General features: G+C 36.6%; 2 protein-coding genes across 2 annotated transcripts; one reads left to right on the top strand and one right to left on the bottom strand.

The window, feature by feature from the left end:
- The first annotated feature begins 5188 nt into the window (after positions 1-5188).
- Positions 5189-9220, top strand: LOC138362876 (110 kDa antigen-like). Its single transcript, XM_069321450.1, has 2 exons — positions 5189-5489; positions 8430-9220. The coding sequence occupies exons 1-2, from the start codon at positions 5189-5191 to the stop codon at positions 9218-9220; spliced, it is 1092 nt and encodes a 363-aa protein (XP_069177551.1).
- Positions 9221-11151: 1931 nt separating this feature from the next.
- LOC138362875 (S-adenosylmethionine synthase-like) lies at positions 11152-12318 on the bottom strand. Its single transcript, XM_069321449.1, has one exon. The coding sequence runs from the start codon at positions 12316-12318 to the stop codon at positions 11152-11154; it is 1167 nt and encodes a 388-aa protein (XP_069177550.1).
- Between the last annotated feature and the right edge of the window lie 5656 nt (positions 12319-17974).

Raw genomic sequence — 17974 nt, 5'->3', positions numbered from 1 at the left:
ATCCACGTTCATCTTTCTTTTCTGAAGATGAACGATTATCTTGGCAAGGTGAGATTGCTTATTTCCAGCCGAAATCTACTGTCTTAAATTGTGCATCAAAAATAAGATTAGAACATCTTCAAAATATTTGTAATCATGCTAATCATTATTATTGGCAACAGCACATTTTTATTTTTGGAAATCATATACTTACCAAGAAGGAACTTGATGAAATGATGAGTTTTATAAACCCAAAGGACACTGTGGTGTCTATTTATGCTCGTGGTGGATGGGTTGAGAGTTTTTTGCTGGATCGAGGTGTGAGCATTATTCCAACAGAAAACACAGAAAGATTAGAGTATATAACTGCAGTTAAATGGTTACCAAACGGGTATATTAGGCATATAGTTAAAGAAACTTGTATTAATAAATAATATTCAAATGCCAATATACTTATAATCAATGAACCAATTGGGAATTTTTATATGACTATCGTTAGTATACTTAAAAGTTTCAAAGGACGACTAGTGATAATGTTTGGTTCCAACTTTCCTATGGTTATTAAAAGTGCTTTAAATGAAAAATACATTCATGTACAAACATCTAGTGTGCCCATTTTTATTAAGTCTACTGTTCATTTTTATATGAGAATAGACAATATCATATGATTATTGGAGTTGTTATTGTGTGTAAATATATAATGAGAATTGATGACATTAATAATAGTTTTGATTTTTAAAATTATGCACCCCCAAAAAATTCCTGGCTTGTACTAATGTGAAGTTTAATTTAATAAGGAATTTATTTATAAGGTAAATAAGTTAATAAAGGATGATAATAGTTTTGATTTTTAAAATTATGCACCCCCAAAAAATTCCTGGCTTGTACTAATGTGAGGTTTAATTTAATAAGGAATTTATTTATAAGGTAAATAAGTTAATAAAGGATGATTCTGACTTTAATTATATACAGAAATAATTACCCACAACATCTCAATGGTAATAATGATTTAAGTAAAGCCAGTGACAAGTCAGTCAGGCAGAACAAGTACAGCCAGTGACAAGTCAGTCAGGCAGAACAAGTACAGCCAGTGACAAGTCAGTCAGGCAGAACAAGTACAGCCAGTGACAAGTCAGGCAGAACAAGCACAGCCAGTGACAAGTCAGTCAGGCAGAACAAGTACAGCCAGTGACAAGTCAGGCAGAACAAGCACACCCAATGACAAGTCAGGCAGAACAAGCACACCCAGTGACAAGTCAGGCAGAACAAGCACACCCAATGACAAGTCAGGCAGAACAAGCACACCCAGTGACAAGTCAGGCAGAGCAAGTACAGCCAGTGACAAGTCAAGCAGAACAAGCACACCCAGTGGCAAGTCTGGGCTTCAGTTTTTATAATTGCTGTTATACAAAGCTTAAAAGAACAAGAGGTCATAATTTTTTAACTAACTCAAAATAAGGTATAGAAAAACATCATTACTTACTTAAGTACTTATCAACCACATGAGATTTAATGGAACATTATTTTTTTTTTAATTTCACCAGGTCTGAAAATGAATGTCGGAGTTATCAAATCTAAAGCTGATATATCTTTGGTAAACTGTTCCAACAAATATTCATCCAGGCTGGTTATGCTTTTAAATACAGTTCCACATTCAAAACAAGTAAAAAAGTTGTTTAAAGATTTGGGACTGATTTGCTGTTTGTTTCCACATATATCATATTTTTTCCACTGTTTGTTTTCAAAGGCTGAATCATGTGGATTGATTTCAAATGTTGGGTCAAGTTATATTCATCCCTAAATCTATTCCCACACAATTGACATTTTAACCGTTTTACTCTGTGTGTTCCCATATGTCTAGTCAAGTCGCATTTTTAATGAATTTTTTTCTACATACTTCACATGAAAACCATTTTTCTCTAATGTGTTTTTTTCACATTCACTGCACTTTGGATTTTTACTGGTATGAATTGTAAAAATGATAGTCTTCTTTGTATGAGTTGTGAAATGGATGGTTAGGCTTCTTATTGTACTATATTTTTTTCCACATATATGACATAAATAGTTTTTTGTTGTATGTTTTTTTTTTGGGGGGAATCAAGTGACATCTCTAAGAGAATTATCTCACTTCCACCTGAAAAGAAAACAAAAATAATTAATTTATATAATTATTCTGATTTATAATATATACATTGACTCTAAGTACATTACTGTAATATGATATACTTTATTTTTGTTACTTAATAATTAACTTGGTTATAATAGACTTAAGTAAATTATACAACATACGTTTGGGGTTGGGGTTGAAGAAACATTAAATGTTGAATGTGCTTTAGATTGTGTGATTGTTGTTTTACTACTCAGAATAAAGTGTCATGAAGTATGGCGAACCTGTAATGGTTTACAGAGCCTGGCAAACTCTTTTACATACCAATCCAGTCAGACTGATTCAGACTTGAGAGGCTATAGTTACTTTTATTTTAAAAGATTATTTTTGCTCATGCTCATGAAGTAATTAAAAACGTTTCCTCAGTCCTATGTTATATATTTATATATTTACAATGAAGGGAAGAGAAGGGGATGGCTCACTGGGATGTGTTTTGTCAAAGAAAAACCCAGCACAATAACACTGCCTGAGTAGTAGGTGACTGCCCTCAACAAGAAGAGCAAGGGTTTATGTAGACCTGCTCTCTCTCTCCAAGTGTTAGTTTAAAATATTATTTGTTTCTTCACAATCAATCATCGTGGGAGTGTGATTCTTTATTTATGTTTTCTTTTCAGACCTGAACCTAAACGTGTACTTGTCAAATAGAGGATAATGGAGGAGAGAAAAGAAAAAATGAAAAAGGAAGTTCAATTTAATCCACATATAATGATACGATATTTATATGTATGGGCATATGCCTATCAGAAAGCTAGAATAGATGGTAAAATGTGGAACACAGCTGCTGCAGATCGGGATCGTTTCAAGATGCGATGTGTGAGCACTTCAAAAATACTAAATGATGCAAGAATATTTGACAAGGATCATAGAGAAAAAGTTTATTTAGAGCGAATAAAAGAGATATAGAAATGAAATATCCTTTATTCAATTCCTATCTATATACTAAATCAGCCATATTTAATCAATGATATAAAATTTAGTAGTATAGAAGGGGGGAGGGGGGAAACCCCCCCCAAAATGGTTGTATCATTTAAACTATTCAAAAGTTTGTTAAGCAAACAAAGTTGTACTTAGATTCATATCTCCCAAAACAGGCAACCACCTAACACTAGGACAATTTGTCTTAACATTATATTATATTGATTACTATGTCTTCGTTATCCATCTGACCATTATTATAACACCAATATATCAACATAAGAATTATTAACAAAGCCCAAACTTGTAGTTTGTGAATTTTACACATCTCATTTTCATTGATTGATTTACTCCACACATCTTGTTTGTTAGATGAAGATTGACTGAATACAGTTCCAACAACCAACACCCACAATACCACCAACATCACCAACATTTTATAATTATCTGAAAATGACAAAAAAAAATAGGTCTTTGTATATTATAAGCTCAGAAATATGTATATAATACAATGGCAAATAACAAGATTATGATTTTTTAATATAAATAATGTAAATGTCATACAATACCTTCAAGAGATGATTTTAAGGATTAGCTAAAGATGCTCGTTGGAGTAACTTTTAACCCAGCTCAGACCGGCATATCTCCTCTCCGTCCCTTATTAGAATGCACAAGACAGTGTGGGTATCTCTCTTACATCCTGTCATCATATACATCACAATAGACTTGCCCAGCTGATAAATGGACCGACTCAACCGGATTTCCTTGAAAAATCTACATATGATTTGATTTACATACCTTATTTTTTATATAATTATCTTTTTAGTAATAATATTTAAACAAGTTAGTATATCATGCTTTACAGTATTAAATCCTACATATAACAAAATAATCCCAATATTATTAAACATTTTTTTTTTAAATCTCGGTTAATTTGTTCAATGTCTATATAATGAGTAGGACCTTGAATTTCTATACCTAATTGTAAATCTGAGAAATATATATCAATTTCAAATAGTTGGTTATTTTTTAATAGTCCTCTTTTGTTTATATCTACTTTGATATTATTATTTTTTTGTTTTTTTGTTAAATGATAAAATATAGATTTATATACACGATATTCTAATTTACTCTTAAATTTTCCCAAAGGAATATTTCTATATTTTTTATTCATAGTTTTCTATATCCCATTTACAATAGATTTTTCTTTATAAGAAACAATCACTTTAAAAAAATCCTAAAAAAAAAAATATGTTACATTTTGAGGAAGAAAAAGACATAGGTGGGAAGTTTGAATGTATATAATTGAAACCAAAAATCCTTGCATAATTTTCAAATAAATAACAACAGCGATGATTTACAAGAAGAAGATGATGATGGGGGTTCTGGCAGGAGCTGTCACTGGTGTGGATATAGTGTGAGTGGTGGTATCTATGATTTTCCCAAATTTCATCTTAACAATGTAAGATAGATACATTTTTTATGGCACTTGCACTTGGCTCTCTTTCCATATGTGTTGTTCTACCCCTGTCACCCCATCCTATCTGTGATTAATTTCGTGAAACCATTATAAATATACAGATAAAGAATATCTTTCTCTCATCCTATCACAGATTACAATGGATAAGCTGGTGCTTGCAGCGATGGCCTTAGTGGTGTTGTTCTTGGAGGCGCAAGTTCTGGCGGCGGTGATGATGGCGCTCTTGGATGCACTGGTCCTGGCGGTAATGGTGGTGCTCTTGGTGGTTCTGGTCCTGGCTGTGGTGGTGGTGGTGCTTTTTGAGGTTCTGGTCCTAGTAGTGGAAGTATTGCTCTTGAAGGTCCTGGTCCTGGTGATGGTGGTCAAATTGCTTGAGGCCATATTAGGACAACCCTGGGGCCCAGCAACCCCTCGGCCCGGTCCTCAACCAGTCATCCTTTTTTTTTTCTTACAAACCCGTCATGAAAATGTTCACCTGACTCGTCATGATTTTCCTCTTACCAATCACACATATATCATATTGTCGAATATGGTAAAAAAACGACTAAGCTAGCTAACTAGCTAGTTAGGAATATAATTTCTAAACTGTATTAATATGGAGTATAATAATAAAAATTATTTATAGTTATGGATTTCATTAAATCACAATGATTCCTCCCTGGACAACAAACCATCCACCATCCTTCTTCTTCCAGCACAAGCGTGCTCCCAATGCTCAATGCAAATATTCTTCCTCATCTTCTAAGTTATCATCATTGAGCGAGGGCTCGGGAAGGTGCCAAGGCACTGAACCTCGAAAAACCCGAAGAGGAAGCCGGCACAATAGCCCCGGGGGTGGACCCTGTGATCGCGAGAGAGGCGGAATGGGCGTCTTTGGCCGAGGGCAAAGCAAAGCACAGCACGGGAGCAGCAGCAGCACCTCCTCCATCATGACTGACATGACGGCAGGTGGTTTCTGATGAAAGAGTTTAGCATAATATTTGTAATATAAGAGGTATCATTAGCTAATCAAAACTAAAATAATAATAAACATTATAAATGTATCAATACATTCAGTGGCATCAATCGACCATGAGCTTCTATAAAAAGCATTCACATCCGGTACCATTCAGTATGAAGAAGTGTCGCCACTGCCATCCTTCCTGACCCCGACTCAAAACTTAATTTAACCCCCCAAAAATATAAAAATTGGTGTTCTATGATAATGTATAAACATTATAAACCTCATTGAGATGGTAACTAAAATAGAAAGTTAGTTGGTATAGTTTAACAACCTGTTGTAACATATATGTATTTATAATATAATAATTAATACATGGTCAGTTTAAATGTGCATTTTTTTATATAAAAAAGGATTAAATCAAATATTAATATTCAGTTATTCCTCATCATTGATATTTGCACATTGAGCACATATTAAATCAAAACTATTAAAACGTGTAAATCTTACCGCTACCATATCACAGGAATTGATTTTTTGTTTTAGAGCAAAATATTCATCCTTTAGAGATTTAGAACAATGAAGACAGTAGTGGCGTTCACTTATATTAATTTCATTAAATGTCACCAATTGTTGTCCAAGAAGTGTATTAATATCTTTTTCAAATGAATTATTCACTTCAATTTCCAATACATCAAATTTTAAATTGTTAGTGATTGTTGCAATCATATGATGTTCATAAATTACATCTTTTCCTTTAAATAATCGAACTAATGAAAATGTTGGCATAGTTTGAAATGTTATTAACATATCTGTATAAATGATATAATAATTAAAACTTGGATGATATTCACCATTAAAGGTGCATTTTCTTTTTAACCAAAATATAAAATCTGGTGTTCTATGATAAGATAATGCATAGGCACTATAAATCTCACTGTTAGTTAACGGAGGTGGTAACCAACAATTGCATTCACCATCATATTCATGTCGGTCATATAAATTATATATAGAGAGAACATCATCTAGAAATCTTTCAAAACTACCATCTATTGTAATAACATAAAATTTTTCCCTAGATGAATTACAATAATGGTCATAACAGTACATATATATACTTGAAATAGATGAACAAATAACTAAAACATTGTCTTCACAACTCCTTTCTTGCACCTGACACATTTCAGTACTTACAGGAATTATAAAGTTACGTAGTCCCAAAATACAATACATAATCCAACATAAATCCTGATTCCTCTTACTTACCATTAGTAGATATACATTAATATTTAAATTATAACAGGGTTTATTTTGTTCAGATAAAATGCTTCTAAATTTGATTACTGAAATTTCTTTCACTTTTTTTCTCCAGTCTTCCTCCCTATTAATGTCAGAAGAATCTGGCATAAGCACCAATACATCAAAAGAAAAAGAAAAAGAATTAAACATAGAAAATGAACAAATAGCATTTTGCGGTAACTGTTGTACAAGTGGTGATTGTGGCTGCGATTCGATAATTAAAAATTGCAAAGATGAATGCCGCTTTACTCTCTTCAAAACTATACTGACTATATCCACTCCATGAACATAATGGACACGTGTAATTTCACCTTTACTTGGAACATGATTGATTAGAAGGGCCTGTTCACAATAATATGTTTGTTCTGACGATTGAAGAATTATATTTTCGGTCAGATAGAGTGCAGAATGTACCTTATAATGATTAATATTAGATTGCTGTAAGTTTTGAAAAGAAAAAAGAAAAATAACTGTATATCCATAAAAAATATCCAGAACAGTTGACGTGGGATATATTCGAAGACAAATATTTAACAATTGTAAAATTTCATCTGTATCCCGAGAGAACATTGTCATAGCCGTCACTAAAGACCACACTTTGTTTTTGTTTATCATACCTTTTAAAGGATGATTAACACTCGTCATTGTTTTTAATGTTGATGTAAACACAGGATGATCATTCAATAACTCAAATAGTTCAGTCTTTTTTTTCTTTACCCATTTTCGACCAGTTATTCATTTTAGTCTCGATCATCTTTAGAAGGCCTCTCATACAGTATCTTCCATCGGTTATGTTGTATTTGATGTAACATAATTGTTCCACAATATAGGATGCATTGTAAAAAGACAAATTACCGTCTTCATTGCTGTGTAGAAGTGGACTAGGGAAAAGAGTATACGAATCCCATATTAATCGATGATAAAGAGTGCGGAATGGCATGTATGATGAGTCAAGAATAACATGGCTCCAAATTTTACAAACTCTGGAACAAATAATTAAAAGATGACGATATGGAACCAGTGCAAATATGTTTTCTAATAACACCTGTGGTAGGGACGACATTTTTTTGATTAGAGTTTGCATCAACACCTGTTGTATTACAGTGTTCAGTAAGCAAAACAGTAAGTAATTTAAGTAGGGTAGTAGTAGTAGTCTTTTTTTTTTTAATCAGGGACTCAAATCTCTTTTCTTTTTCAACTATCCATCAGGGTGTTTGTGACTGTTGTCACATCTGCACACGTTCAATGTTGAATATACTATCCAATATCATTGGATACTAACCAGAAAACTATACAATATCGACATAGTATAGAGTATATAGTATAGTGCTGGATACTGGAAAACAATCCAACATTGAATGACTCATTCAACATTGAATTACTCATTCAATATTGAATGGTATTCCAATATTTAATATAATATCCAATATCACTTGATACTGGAAAACTAATCAACAGGATAAAAACGGTGTGGGAGAATGTATGAATTTTCGACCCCTAATTGAATCTATAAATAAGTTTCTGAGTTAAAGTGTATATTTTTTAAAAATATCTGAATTAAAAATCATATAATTAAAAAAAGAGAAAATTAAGAATGAATAATCTACTGTCAGCAATTATTATTTTAATAATAATTATTTTCCTAACAGTTATAGTAGTCATTAATTCACGGAAAAAATGTAAAAATACTAAAAAAATATATAAAAAGGAAAACAATTACAATTCCATCAGCCATGACACAACACCAGAGTCCATTGAACTATCTCAACAATCCTCCCTCGGTCCAACAGAAGCTTCTAAAGTACCTCAAGAATCATTAACGTCCATTGAACTATCTCAACAATCCTCTCTCGGTCCAACAGAAGCTTCTAAAGTACCTCAAGAATCATTAACATCAGTCAGCAGAACACCTCATGAACTGCCTCAAGAAAAACCAACCACTGAGGGTTCTGAACTGCCTCAAGAAACACCCAAAACTGAGGCCTCTGAACCGCCACAAGAAACATTACAAATTGAAACTTCTGAACCGCCCCAAGAAACATTAACAACTGAGGCCTCCGAAATGCCTCAAGAACCTCAAGAAACATCACAAACTGAGGCCCCCGATCTGCCTCAAGAAACATTACAAACTGAGACCTCTGAAGAAACATTAACAACCGAGGCCTCTGAACTGCCTCAAGAACCTCAAGAAACATCACAAACTGAGGCCCCCGATCTGCCTCAAGAAACATCACAAACTGAGGCCTCTGAACCACCCCAAGAAACATTACAAATTGAAACCTCTGAACCGCCCCAAGAAACATTAACAACTGAGGCCTCCGAACTGCCTCAAGAACCTCAAGAAACATCACAAACTGAGGCCCCTGATCTGCCTCAAGAAACATTACAAACTGAGACCTCTGAAGAAACATTAATAACCAAGGCCTCTGAACTACCTTAAACAAGTGAAAATGAGTCCTCTGACGTTCCTCATGTCATCAGTCAAATGGAATCCGTCGAACAACCTCATGAATTACTTCAAGAATTATTACAATCCTCCATCTGTCAAGCAGATTTCTCTAAACTACCACAGGAAACAAAAGAATATGCCCAAGAAACAAAAGAATTCGTTTGTCAAACAGATTCGTCTGAACTTCGAAAATCCAAAATGAAATCCAAACTTATAGAATCATTATTCTCGCCATTTATCGAAGACATAAAAACTTATAAAGGTCTCTTTATTGTTCCCAAACCACCAATTTCGTATAATCCTAAAAATATTGCTGAAACTGACAAGACACTAATTCAACCCTTTAATAAATTCCTTAGTTATTATGATAAAATCCACCAATACTTTACCAATGGTTATCCTGCAAATTACGTACATAAACTATATACAAATTCTAATATTGATAGGGGATATTATACAAAAAATCCAATTATATTAATATTTCCATGGAATTTCCATAATTTCATACCTGATAATTATACAGATCTAAATGAAATAAAAGACGTCAAATTAAAGAACAATTTAGATGCATCACGTATAAAATTTCGAAAGGAAAGAAAACGATTTTACATGAACAAATTGTTGACATCATGTACCCATGCTGCAAGTCAAGATATATTTAATTGTGGATTTTATTCGGACAGTTTCCCAATGAAAGAAAATTCACTACCCCCATTCGTGGTTATGAAACTTGAACTCGAAGACGGTCATAATGAGGTGGAATGTAAAATGTTAGCTAAGAATATTAATTCCTCAGACAAATTTGCTAGCATTAAATTTAACATTTATGTGGAAGTCGAGAAAGAAGAACAAACAAAAGAATCACATGGAGGAGGAGAATTACAAGATGCAGGAGAAGGAGTAGGAAAGGTAAAAACATCACAAACAGTAGAAGGAGGAGGAGGAGAACCACAAACAGTTGGAGGAGAAGGTGGAGAATCACAAACAGTAGGAGGAGGAGGACAAACAGTAGAAGGAGGAGGAGGAGGAGGAGGAGAACCACAAACAGTTGGAGGAGAAGGAGGAGGAGGAGGAGAACCACAAACAGTTGGAGGAGAAGGAGGAGGAGGAGGAGGAGAACCACAAACAGTTGGAGGAGAAGGAGGAGGAGGAGGAGGAGAACCACAAACAGTTGGAGGAGAAGGAGGAGGAGGAGAACCACAAACAGTTGGAGGAGAAGGAGGAGGAGGAGAACCACAAACAGTTGGAGGAGAAGGAGGAGGAGGAGGAGGAGGAGGAGAACCACAAACAGTTGGAGGAGAAGGAGGAGGAGGAGGAGGACCACAAACAGTTGGAGGAGAAGGAGGAGGAGGAGAACCACAAACAGTTGGAGGAGAAGGAGGAGAATCACAAACAGTAGAAGGAGGAGGAGGAGGAGAACCACAAACAGTTGGAGGAGAAGGAGGAAAATCACAAACAGTAGAAGGAGGAGGAGGAGGAGAACCACAAACAGTTGGAGGAGAATCACAAACAGTAGAAGGAGGAGGAGGAGGTGGAGGTGGAGGAGGAGGAGAAGGAGGAGTAGGAGGAGGAGAAGGAGGAGAATCACAAACAGTAGAAGGAGGAGGAGGACCACCACAGAGAACCCCCCACCGAAAAGATAAAAACTGGATTCAGTTTAAAGGAAGAAAACGTATTTATCTTGACCCAGACGCTGATGTCACCTTATAAGAATAAAAACCAAATTCTATCTATTTATAGGGTCATTTTAATTTTATTTACTCGGAGATATAAAAGGCCCGGGGATTTTATATACTCTGGTATATAAAACGTCAAAAAAGTATATAAAATTCTCAATTGAATATAAAATTAAAGGTTCCCACCGAACAATACTTGTCTATATCAGCAAACTGGCCATAGTCATCCTTAAGAATTATTTGACTCTAAAATTCAGGGATGGTCAACTTCTTGGGCTGCTCCCAAGAGAACTGTTGCCGTCCAAAATGTCCATAACACAAAGTCTCACTGTAGATTGGTCTCTTTAAGCCCAGCTCCTTGACAATATGTCCTAGTCGTAGATCAAAGTTGTGGTTAACAATCTTCAGAAGCTGTTTTGATGTGTACTGTGAGGTGCCATAGTGGAAGATGCTGATGCTTATGGGGTGCACAACACTAATGGCGTAAGATACCTGAACCAAACAGCGTCTGCATAATTTGTTTTTCACCAGTGACTTGGCAACCCATCGGGCGGCATAGGCCGCTGAGCAGTCAATCTTTGTGTAATCTTTGCCAGAGAACGCTCCCCCGCCGTGAGCGCCCCACCCACCGTAAGTGTCGACGATGATTTTCCTACCAGTTAGCCCAGCGTTACCTTGAGGTCCACCCATGATGAATTCTCCGCAAGGGTTGATGTGGTATTTCGCTTGAGTATCTATATATTTTTCAGGAATAATGACCTTGATGACCTTCTCCATAATCTCGTCATGCAAAGCTTCGACAGTAATTTGTTCCGAGTGCTTGACAGAAGCGACAACAGTGTTCACTCTTTTGGGAATGACAGCTCCTTGATCGAAGGCATACTGGCATGTGACCTGAGTCTTACAGTCAGGTCGCGCCCACCAGAACGTCCCATCTCTTCGCAGCTCTGCAATCTTCTGATTGAGATGGTGTGCCAGCATAATAGTTAAGGGCATGCACTCATCGGTCTCATCAGTGGCATAACCAAACATCAGTCCCTGGTCCCCTGAACCAATGTTGTCATCACTGCGCCCAATGTGTACACCATTAGCAATCTCCGCACACTTTTGCTCCAGGGCCAGAAGAATATTGCAGGTCTTGTAGTCAAAGCCCTTTCGTGAATCATCAAAACCAATTTTCTTAACAATATCACGCACAATTTGATGATAATCAACTTGGGCCTTGGACGTAATCTCCCCACAGATCAGGATCATACCAGTTTTGGTACACGTTTCACAAGCAACTTTGGCGTCAGGGTCCTGGCTAAGATGGGCATCAAGCACTGCGTCGCTGATCTGATCGCAAATTTTGTCGGGGTGGCCTTCGCCTACGCTCTCACTGGTGAAGAGGAACGTCTCATGATCTCCATCCATGCTCTCAGCGCACTATCCTGGGGAACGAAAATGTTACTTCTAAGTACTCTTGAATTTGGGACTAGGTTTCCTTGGCTAGATTTTAACTAAATAAAAATCCGTTATGTAAAGGAATATTATTAAAAACATTGACCTAGTTGTGTGAAGAGAGAGAGAGAGAGAGAGAGAACGCTAACCTGGTCACATGGAGAGAGAGCAACTGAGCAACTGTAAAGCAAGTGTGCAGCTGCTCTGTCTTATAAGAGCCGGTCGGCCGAGCGGACAGCACACTGGACTTGTGATCCTGTGGTCCTGGGTTCGATCCCAGGCGCCGGCGAGAAACAATGGGCAGAGTTTCTTTCACCCTATGCCCCTGTTACCTAGCAGTAAAATAGGTACCTGTGTCAGCTGTCACGGGCTGCTTCCTGGGGGTGGAGGCCTGGTCGAGGACCGGGCCGCGGGGACACTAAAGCCCCGAAATCATCTGAAGATAACCTGAAGATATAACAAAACTGTGGGTCAAAAAAGAATATGGATAATTTATTTTATTTTGAAATGATTATAAACCATTAAAAAAAAACATTATTACTCATTCTAATTGGAAGAGTGAATGTATAATTTTGTAACCTGTAATCCTTAACTCTTAATGAACATAATTCCATCTGGTGAAAGGGATAATAATATTGTGTCAATAATTATAGAAGTATTTATTATAGTTATATAATTGTCATATATAAAAATGTAATAGAAGGAACAATAAGATTTGAAATTCAATTCATATATTTCCAACCGGTCTCCAAGGTAAACAGCCTCTGTCAAATGGTAGATAAGATACATTATAAATCATCCTTATTATATGTTGTTAACAAAAAGCTGCTGTACGTGTGGACATTTGTATCCAAGACGTTTTTTCTCTATTATTGATTCTCTCCCGCAACCACCACATTCTCTTTTTTTTGGTTCATAATGATTGAGATGACGATGATGTTCCCTAATAATACTTCTAATTTCTAGAAGAGTCTTGGGTATGAAGTATTCAATATGGTCTCCCTCAGCGCCTTCAGCTGCCAACACATCTGCGCGTTCATTTCCATAGATTCCAACATGGGAGGGAATCCACAGGAACTTGACAACTCTTCCCTGGTTGGTTAGTACCTTAACAACTCTCTTAATTTCAGCGACTATTGAAAGATTCTCGCCCCGATCTTTATTTAGGCTTTGCAGTGCTGCTCTCGAATCGGTGCAAATCACTGCACCAGTAGTATTCTGTTCAATAATATACCTTAACGCCATAGCAATGGCAGTTAACTCTGCTTGTGTTGAAGAGGTATAGTTCTCAATGCTCGCTTTTTCCTCATTTTTTGGTGGAAAAAATACATCATCCTTCTTAATTACCGTGTATGCTGCACCCGCCCGGCCATTGATAGGATTAGATGACCCATCAGTGAAGATTTGATCTAGTTCATCTCCAGCTTCATTATAAATTTCCTTAAGATACTTGTGGCTCATTTCTTGGGGTACCATGTTGGTTTTTTTCTTTACCATATCATTGATGATAATCCTGCACGAGTCATTCAGGGGATCCACCCAGGGAGGTAATCTTTCTATTTGCATGAGCTCACGAGCTTGTTGAAGCAGGTGAAGATCTTTAAGGTAGCAGACTGCTCTGTGATGCCATTTTTTGCTTCTCTTGTTTCCCCCTGAAAGTAGCACAGAGCTCAATTTTTTTTTAGCCATGTCATTATAATGGGGATCTCTGGCAATCTTAATTGCAAGCTTAGCATTCAGTTCCACAATTCTTTCTTTAATACTGGGAATGTGGGAACCGACCTGTGAGATTTATATTTATTTAATTTATATGAATTTATATTTACGTTAATTTATATACTTCGATAGCAATTTGTATAATGATAAGTGGACTGTATTTCTGCAATATTCTTATAATCTCACAAATCGATCCTCTACACATTAGGGGGGGGGTTATTAAATTAATATATATGCAGCCAATCAAACTACAGTAATAGCTACATACATTGATGAGGTTCCTTATCTTATAGTACAGCAGGTTAGTCCACCAGGTATAACTAGGGTGTAGACACCAAATTATCCTCTTTGAGGTAGCTTCCATATCACCCAGTAACTGGTGCACAAATCTTCCTTCCTCGTCTTGACCTTTAGTTTGAGGCGATTTCGCGATCTAACCGGGTCACCCTATATCCTGACATTAATGGCCATAAATGAATGATAAACGGGTTTCGGATAGACACTTAACTTGAATTTGTAGACAGCGTGTTGACAATGGTACCTTTGGTTTCCATAACACTACATCCAAGTAAAATTAACAGGAGCCGAAATTGCTCCCGTGTGAGCCTCTGGTCTTCAATATAAACAATGGCTGTTTAACACTCCATTCTATTGACGTTACTGGCCGACATTGTCCAGAATGATAGGAGCTAAATTTGCTCCACAAGTCTCGGAGGTGACACAACAATGGCTCCCTCCTTCCTCCCTGACGCCTGGCTTACATTGTCCAGATTTCAGAACGTGATAGAAGGGTCACATTTACTCTACTTTAATATTGATAATTAAGTTAATTTATATAAGATGTTTTATGATGGTAAAGTCCAAAGACTAATGTATTTAAGAATAATTCCCAGCAGAATAGCTGGTGAATTATAATAGTATGTGGTGATGATATCCCGTTTTCTATAGACGGTAATTCCACTACAAGTTACGTTTTCTATGGTTAACTTGTTGGTAACACAGCTCTTATCTGTCTGTATGATATATTAAATGGTGTCGGATTTTCCGACAGGGAAGGGATAATAACTCTTTTTGTAGATTGGACATTTCAGCAGTTTTTTTTCTTTGGAACTCCAAGAATGATTGAAATGGCTTCATCCTGTATGCTTTCTAGCCTATTCATATCGCTTTGTGAATAAGTACATAAAACAGGTGCTGCATTGTCAATGACGGAGCGTACATAATCTGTGTACATCATTTTAAGTACAGCAATAGAGGCTCCATGGCCATCATTCCAAGTCATAGCTTTCAGTTTCAGTTCCCTGAGTCGACTTTTGCATGTTCCTATGAGTTGATTGAGCTCCTCTATCTTTCCCTTGTTTGAGCCGACAGTGACGCCAAGGTACCGATAGTGGTCAACCCATTCAAGTATTACACCATTAATTTGCAGTTTTTCATTTTCTCTCCGCTTGTGATGGGAGTATGCTTTTGTCTTGTTTGTGGAGAGAGTGAAACCGAGCTCAATACATTTCCTTCCAAGGAGTTCAATGGCCTGTTTTATTTTATCAAAGGTGGGAGCTTGTATTAGGACATCATCTGCATATCCCACTAGTTGTGTTCCTTCAGGAAAATCAATATTGGCAATTGCATTCATAAGTACATTGAATACTGTAGGGCTTAAGACTCTTCCTTGGGGGGTCCCGAGTTCCATATTCATTGTTCTTGAGATTGCTCCATTGAAGTAGACCTTAGCTTTCCTCCCTGTGAGGTAGTCTTCAATCCATTTCATTAGTCTCCCCTTGACACCCATGCATGCAAGCTCGTCCAGGATCGCAATTCCCTGGGCTTTGTCGAAGGCTCCTTTTATGTCAACAAATACAGAGTACCTAGCCGTGTCATTAACCAGGTAATTAATTATACAATTGGCTGTGCTCCGTCCTTTGACATATCCATTGACTCCTTCCCCAAACCTGCCTATTTTGTGCAACAGTCGTTTTAGGATGATCTTTTCCAGCATCTTGCAAGTACATGACAAGAGACTGATAGGTCTGTAATTGCTAGGGTCATTGGGTTTTGGTATGGGAACAATTTTGGCGTGTTTCCATTGTGAGGGCAGAACTCCATTTAGGAATGATTTGTTAAACAATAGGAGTAGTGGATTCCCAGACACTTCACACAGTGCATTAAGCATGTCGTAGGTAATGCCATCCTCACCAGGTGCTGTAATTTTACCTCTCTTAACAGCCGCCCTTACTTCCTGGGCTGTGATAGGTTCTCCATATTCGTCCTCACTAGACTGTGCTCTCGCTATTCTGATTCTTCTGTCATTGTGTAGCAGGAGCTGTTCCATGACGATTTCCGTTGAGAGGGAGGAGGAGGATGCTGCCTTACTCCACATGTGAATTAATTCTTCAGCTTTACTTTGTGAATCTTTGCCTCAAGGCATTTTCTTCCGAGGGGGTCTTCGCCGAGTCGTACGGCGTTGAATTCTGAGACAACTTTCAATTTGGTAATTAAGGTCATCAACAAATGTATCAATATCTTCTGGGATTTGGTATTCCCTGAACCAGTCATTCATCCTGTCTATGAAGATTGGCTTCATATCTCGTCTGAGTGATAACCACCTTCTTCTTTTATTTGACTCATTCTTTCTCAAATTGTTCATGTCGACAGTGGTAATCAGTGTGCCCGGTGGTCACAACATAAACTTTTGCCCAAGGTATATAATATGCTACTGACATCTGTGTCAAGTGAATTGAGCAGGAGAACATCCTCTTTTATATCCCTCTATAAATAAAATATATATATAAAAAAAATATTTATTTTAATTTGTTTTCTTTTATTAATCCAATTATCCTTCTTTAATTATCGAACATTGTAATTTGTTAATTATATATTGTTTTGAATGGGAAAGATGCTTACATACATACATATATCTCAAAGGCATAGATTAGTTTAGTAAAGTTACTGCAAAAAAATCAATATAATAGTAGTAATTAGGTTACATTTGTATACTACAGGACTTTAGGACTTTCAATCTGAGCCTTGTTAATATTTGATGCAGTAGTGTGGGCCTAGCTAGTTTGTTTCCCCTTAGCTGGCAGAATACCACCCCCCTGCAACAGCATTTGTAAGCTTCATGGGGCATAGATAAGACCAAGGAGTATGCTTACCTCGACAATTACAAAAAAATGGAAATTTTTGTTTCTTTGTACACTCTTTAGAGTCATGTTTATTACCACAGTACTTACACCTGGGGTCGTACTGACATTTCCAAACCAAATGCTCCCAATAATAACACTTCAGGCATAATTTTGGCTTCTCTTTGTATTTTGAAACTTTTCTATAGCCTAGTCCTTGTACAAAAATTTTTTTAGGAGCCTCACCTTTTATTAAAGCTATAATCTGACTTTGTTTTTTATAATGAACAATGTTTCTCTTTACCCAAACAACACTATCATTGTAAAGGAGATGATCGGGATCCAAGTAAGTTGGATATTTGAAAAGTATGACCTTTGTGAAAATACCTTCTTCTGGAACAACCATCACAATATTCTGAAAGCCATCTGTAGTTAAATGTTTAACGGCCTCTTCTGTTCCAACTGTGATGTATGGCTGATGAAGACCCTGACCCTCCTTGAATAGTGGTCTAAAATCAAAATACTCCATAGCTAAACGTACAGTCCACACCATCTTTTCATTGAAGTTCAGTAGGCGTGTTTTAGGAAATAACAACCGCCTCCTTAGGCAGACCGCCTCAGTCATTTCGTCAACACACAAGTTACTCACTCTTATCACTGTAATCGTTGAGAATCACTAATTCACACTGTATATTTAGCTAGTTGTTTGACTACTACTACTACTACTAATTTCTGTTGATTAAAAAAAAACGATATGCCGCACAGGGGCATTTGGTATGCTCAATGTCCTAAAC

The sequence above is a fragment of the Procambarus clarkii genome, chromosome 9 (assembly GCF_040958095.1).
Source record: "Procambarus clarkii isolate CNS0578487 chromosome 9, FALCON_Pclarkii_2.0, whole genome shotgun sequence".
Taxonomy (NCBI): domain Eukaryota; kingdom Metazoa; phylum Arthropoda; class Malacostraca; order Decapoda; family Cambaridae; genus Procambarus; species Procambarus clarkii.
This window is presented reverse-complemented; position numbering and strand designations above follow the sequence as displayed.

What these genes read in the sequence shown, in the direction of transcription:
- LOC138362875 (XM_069321449.1), bottom strand. Translation starts at nt 12,318, where the DNA reads ATGGATGGAGATCATGAGACGTTCCTCTTCACCAGTGAGAGCGTAGGC.
- LOC138362876 (XM_069321450.1), top strand. Translation starts at nt 5,189, where the DNA reads ATGATTCCTCCCTGGACAACAAACCATCCACCATCCTTCTTCTTCCAG. An exon ending in CATGACTGACATGACGGCAG is followed by an intron (nt 5,490 to 8,429) that starts GTGGTTTCTGAT and finishes TTTTCCTAACAG; the next exon opens with TTATAGTAGTCATTAATTCA.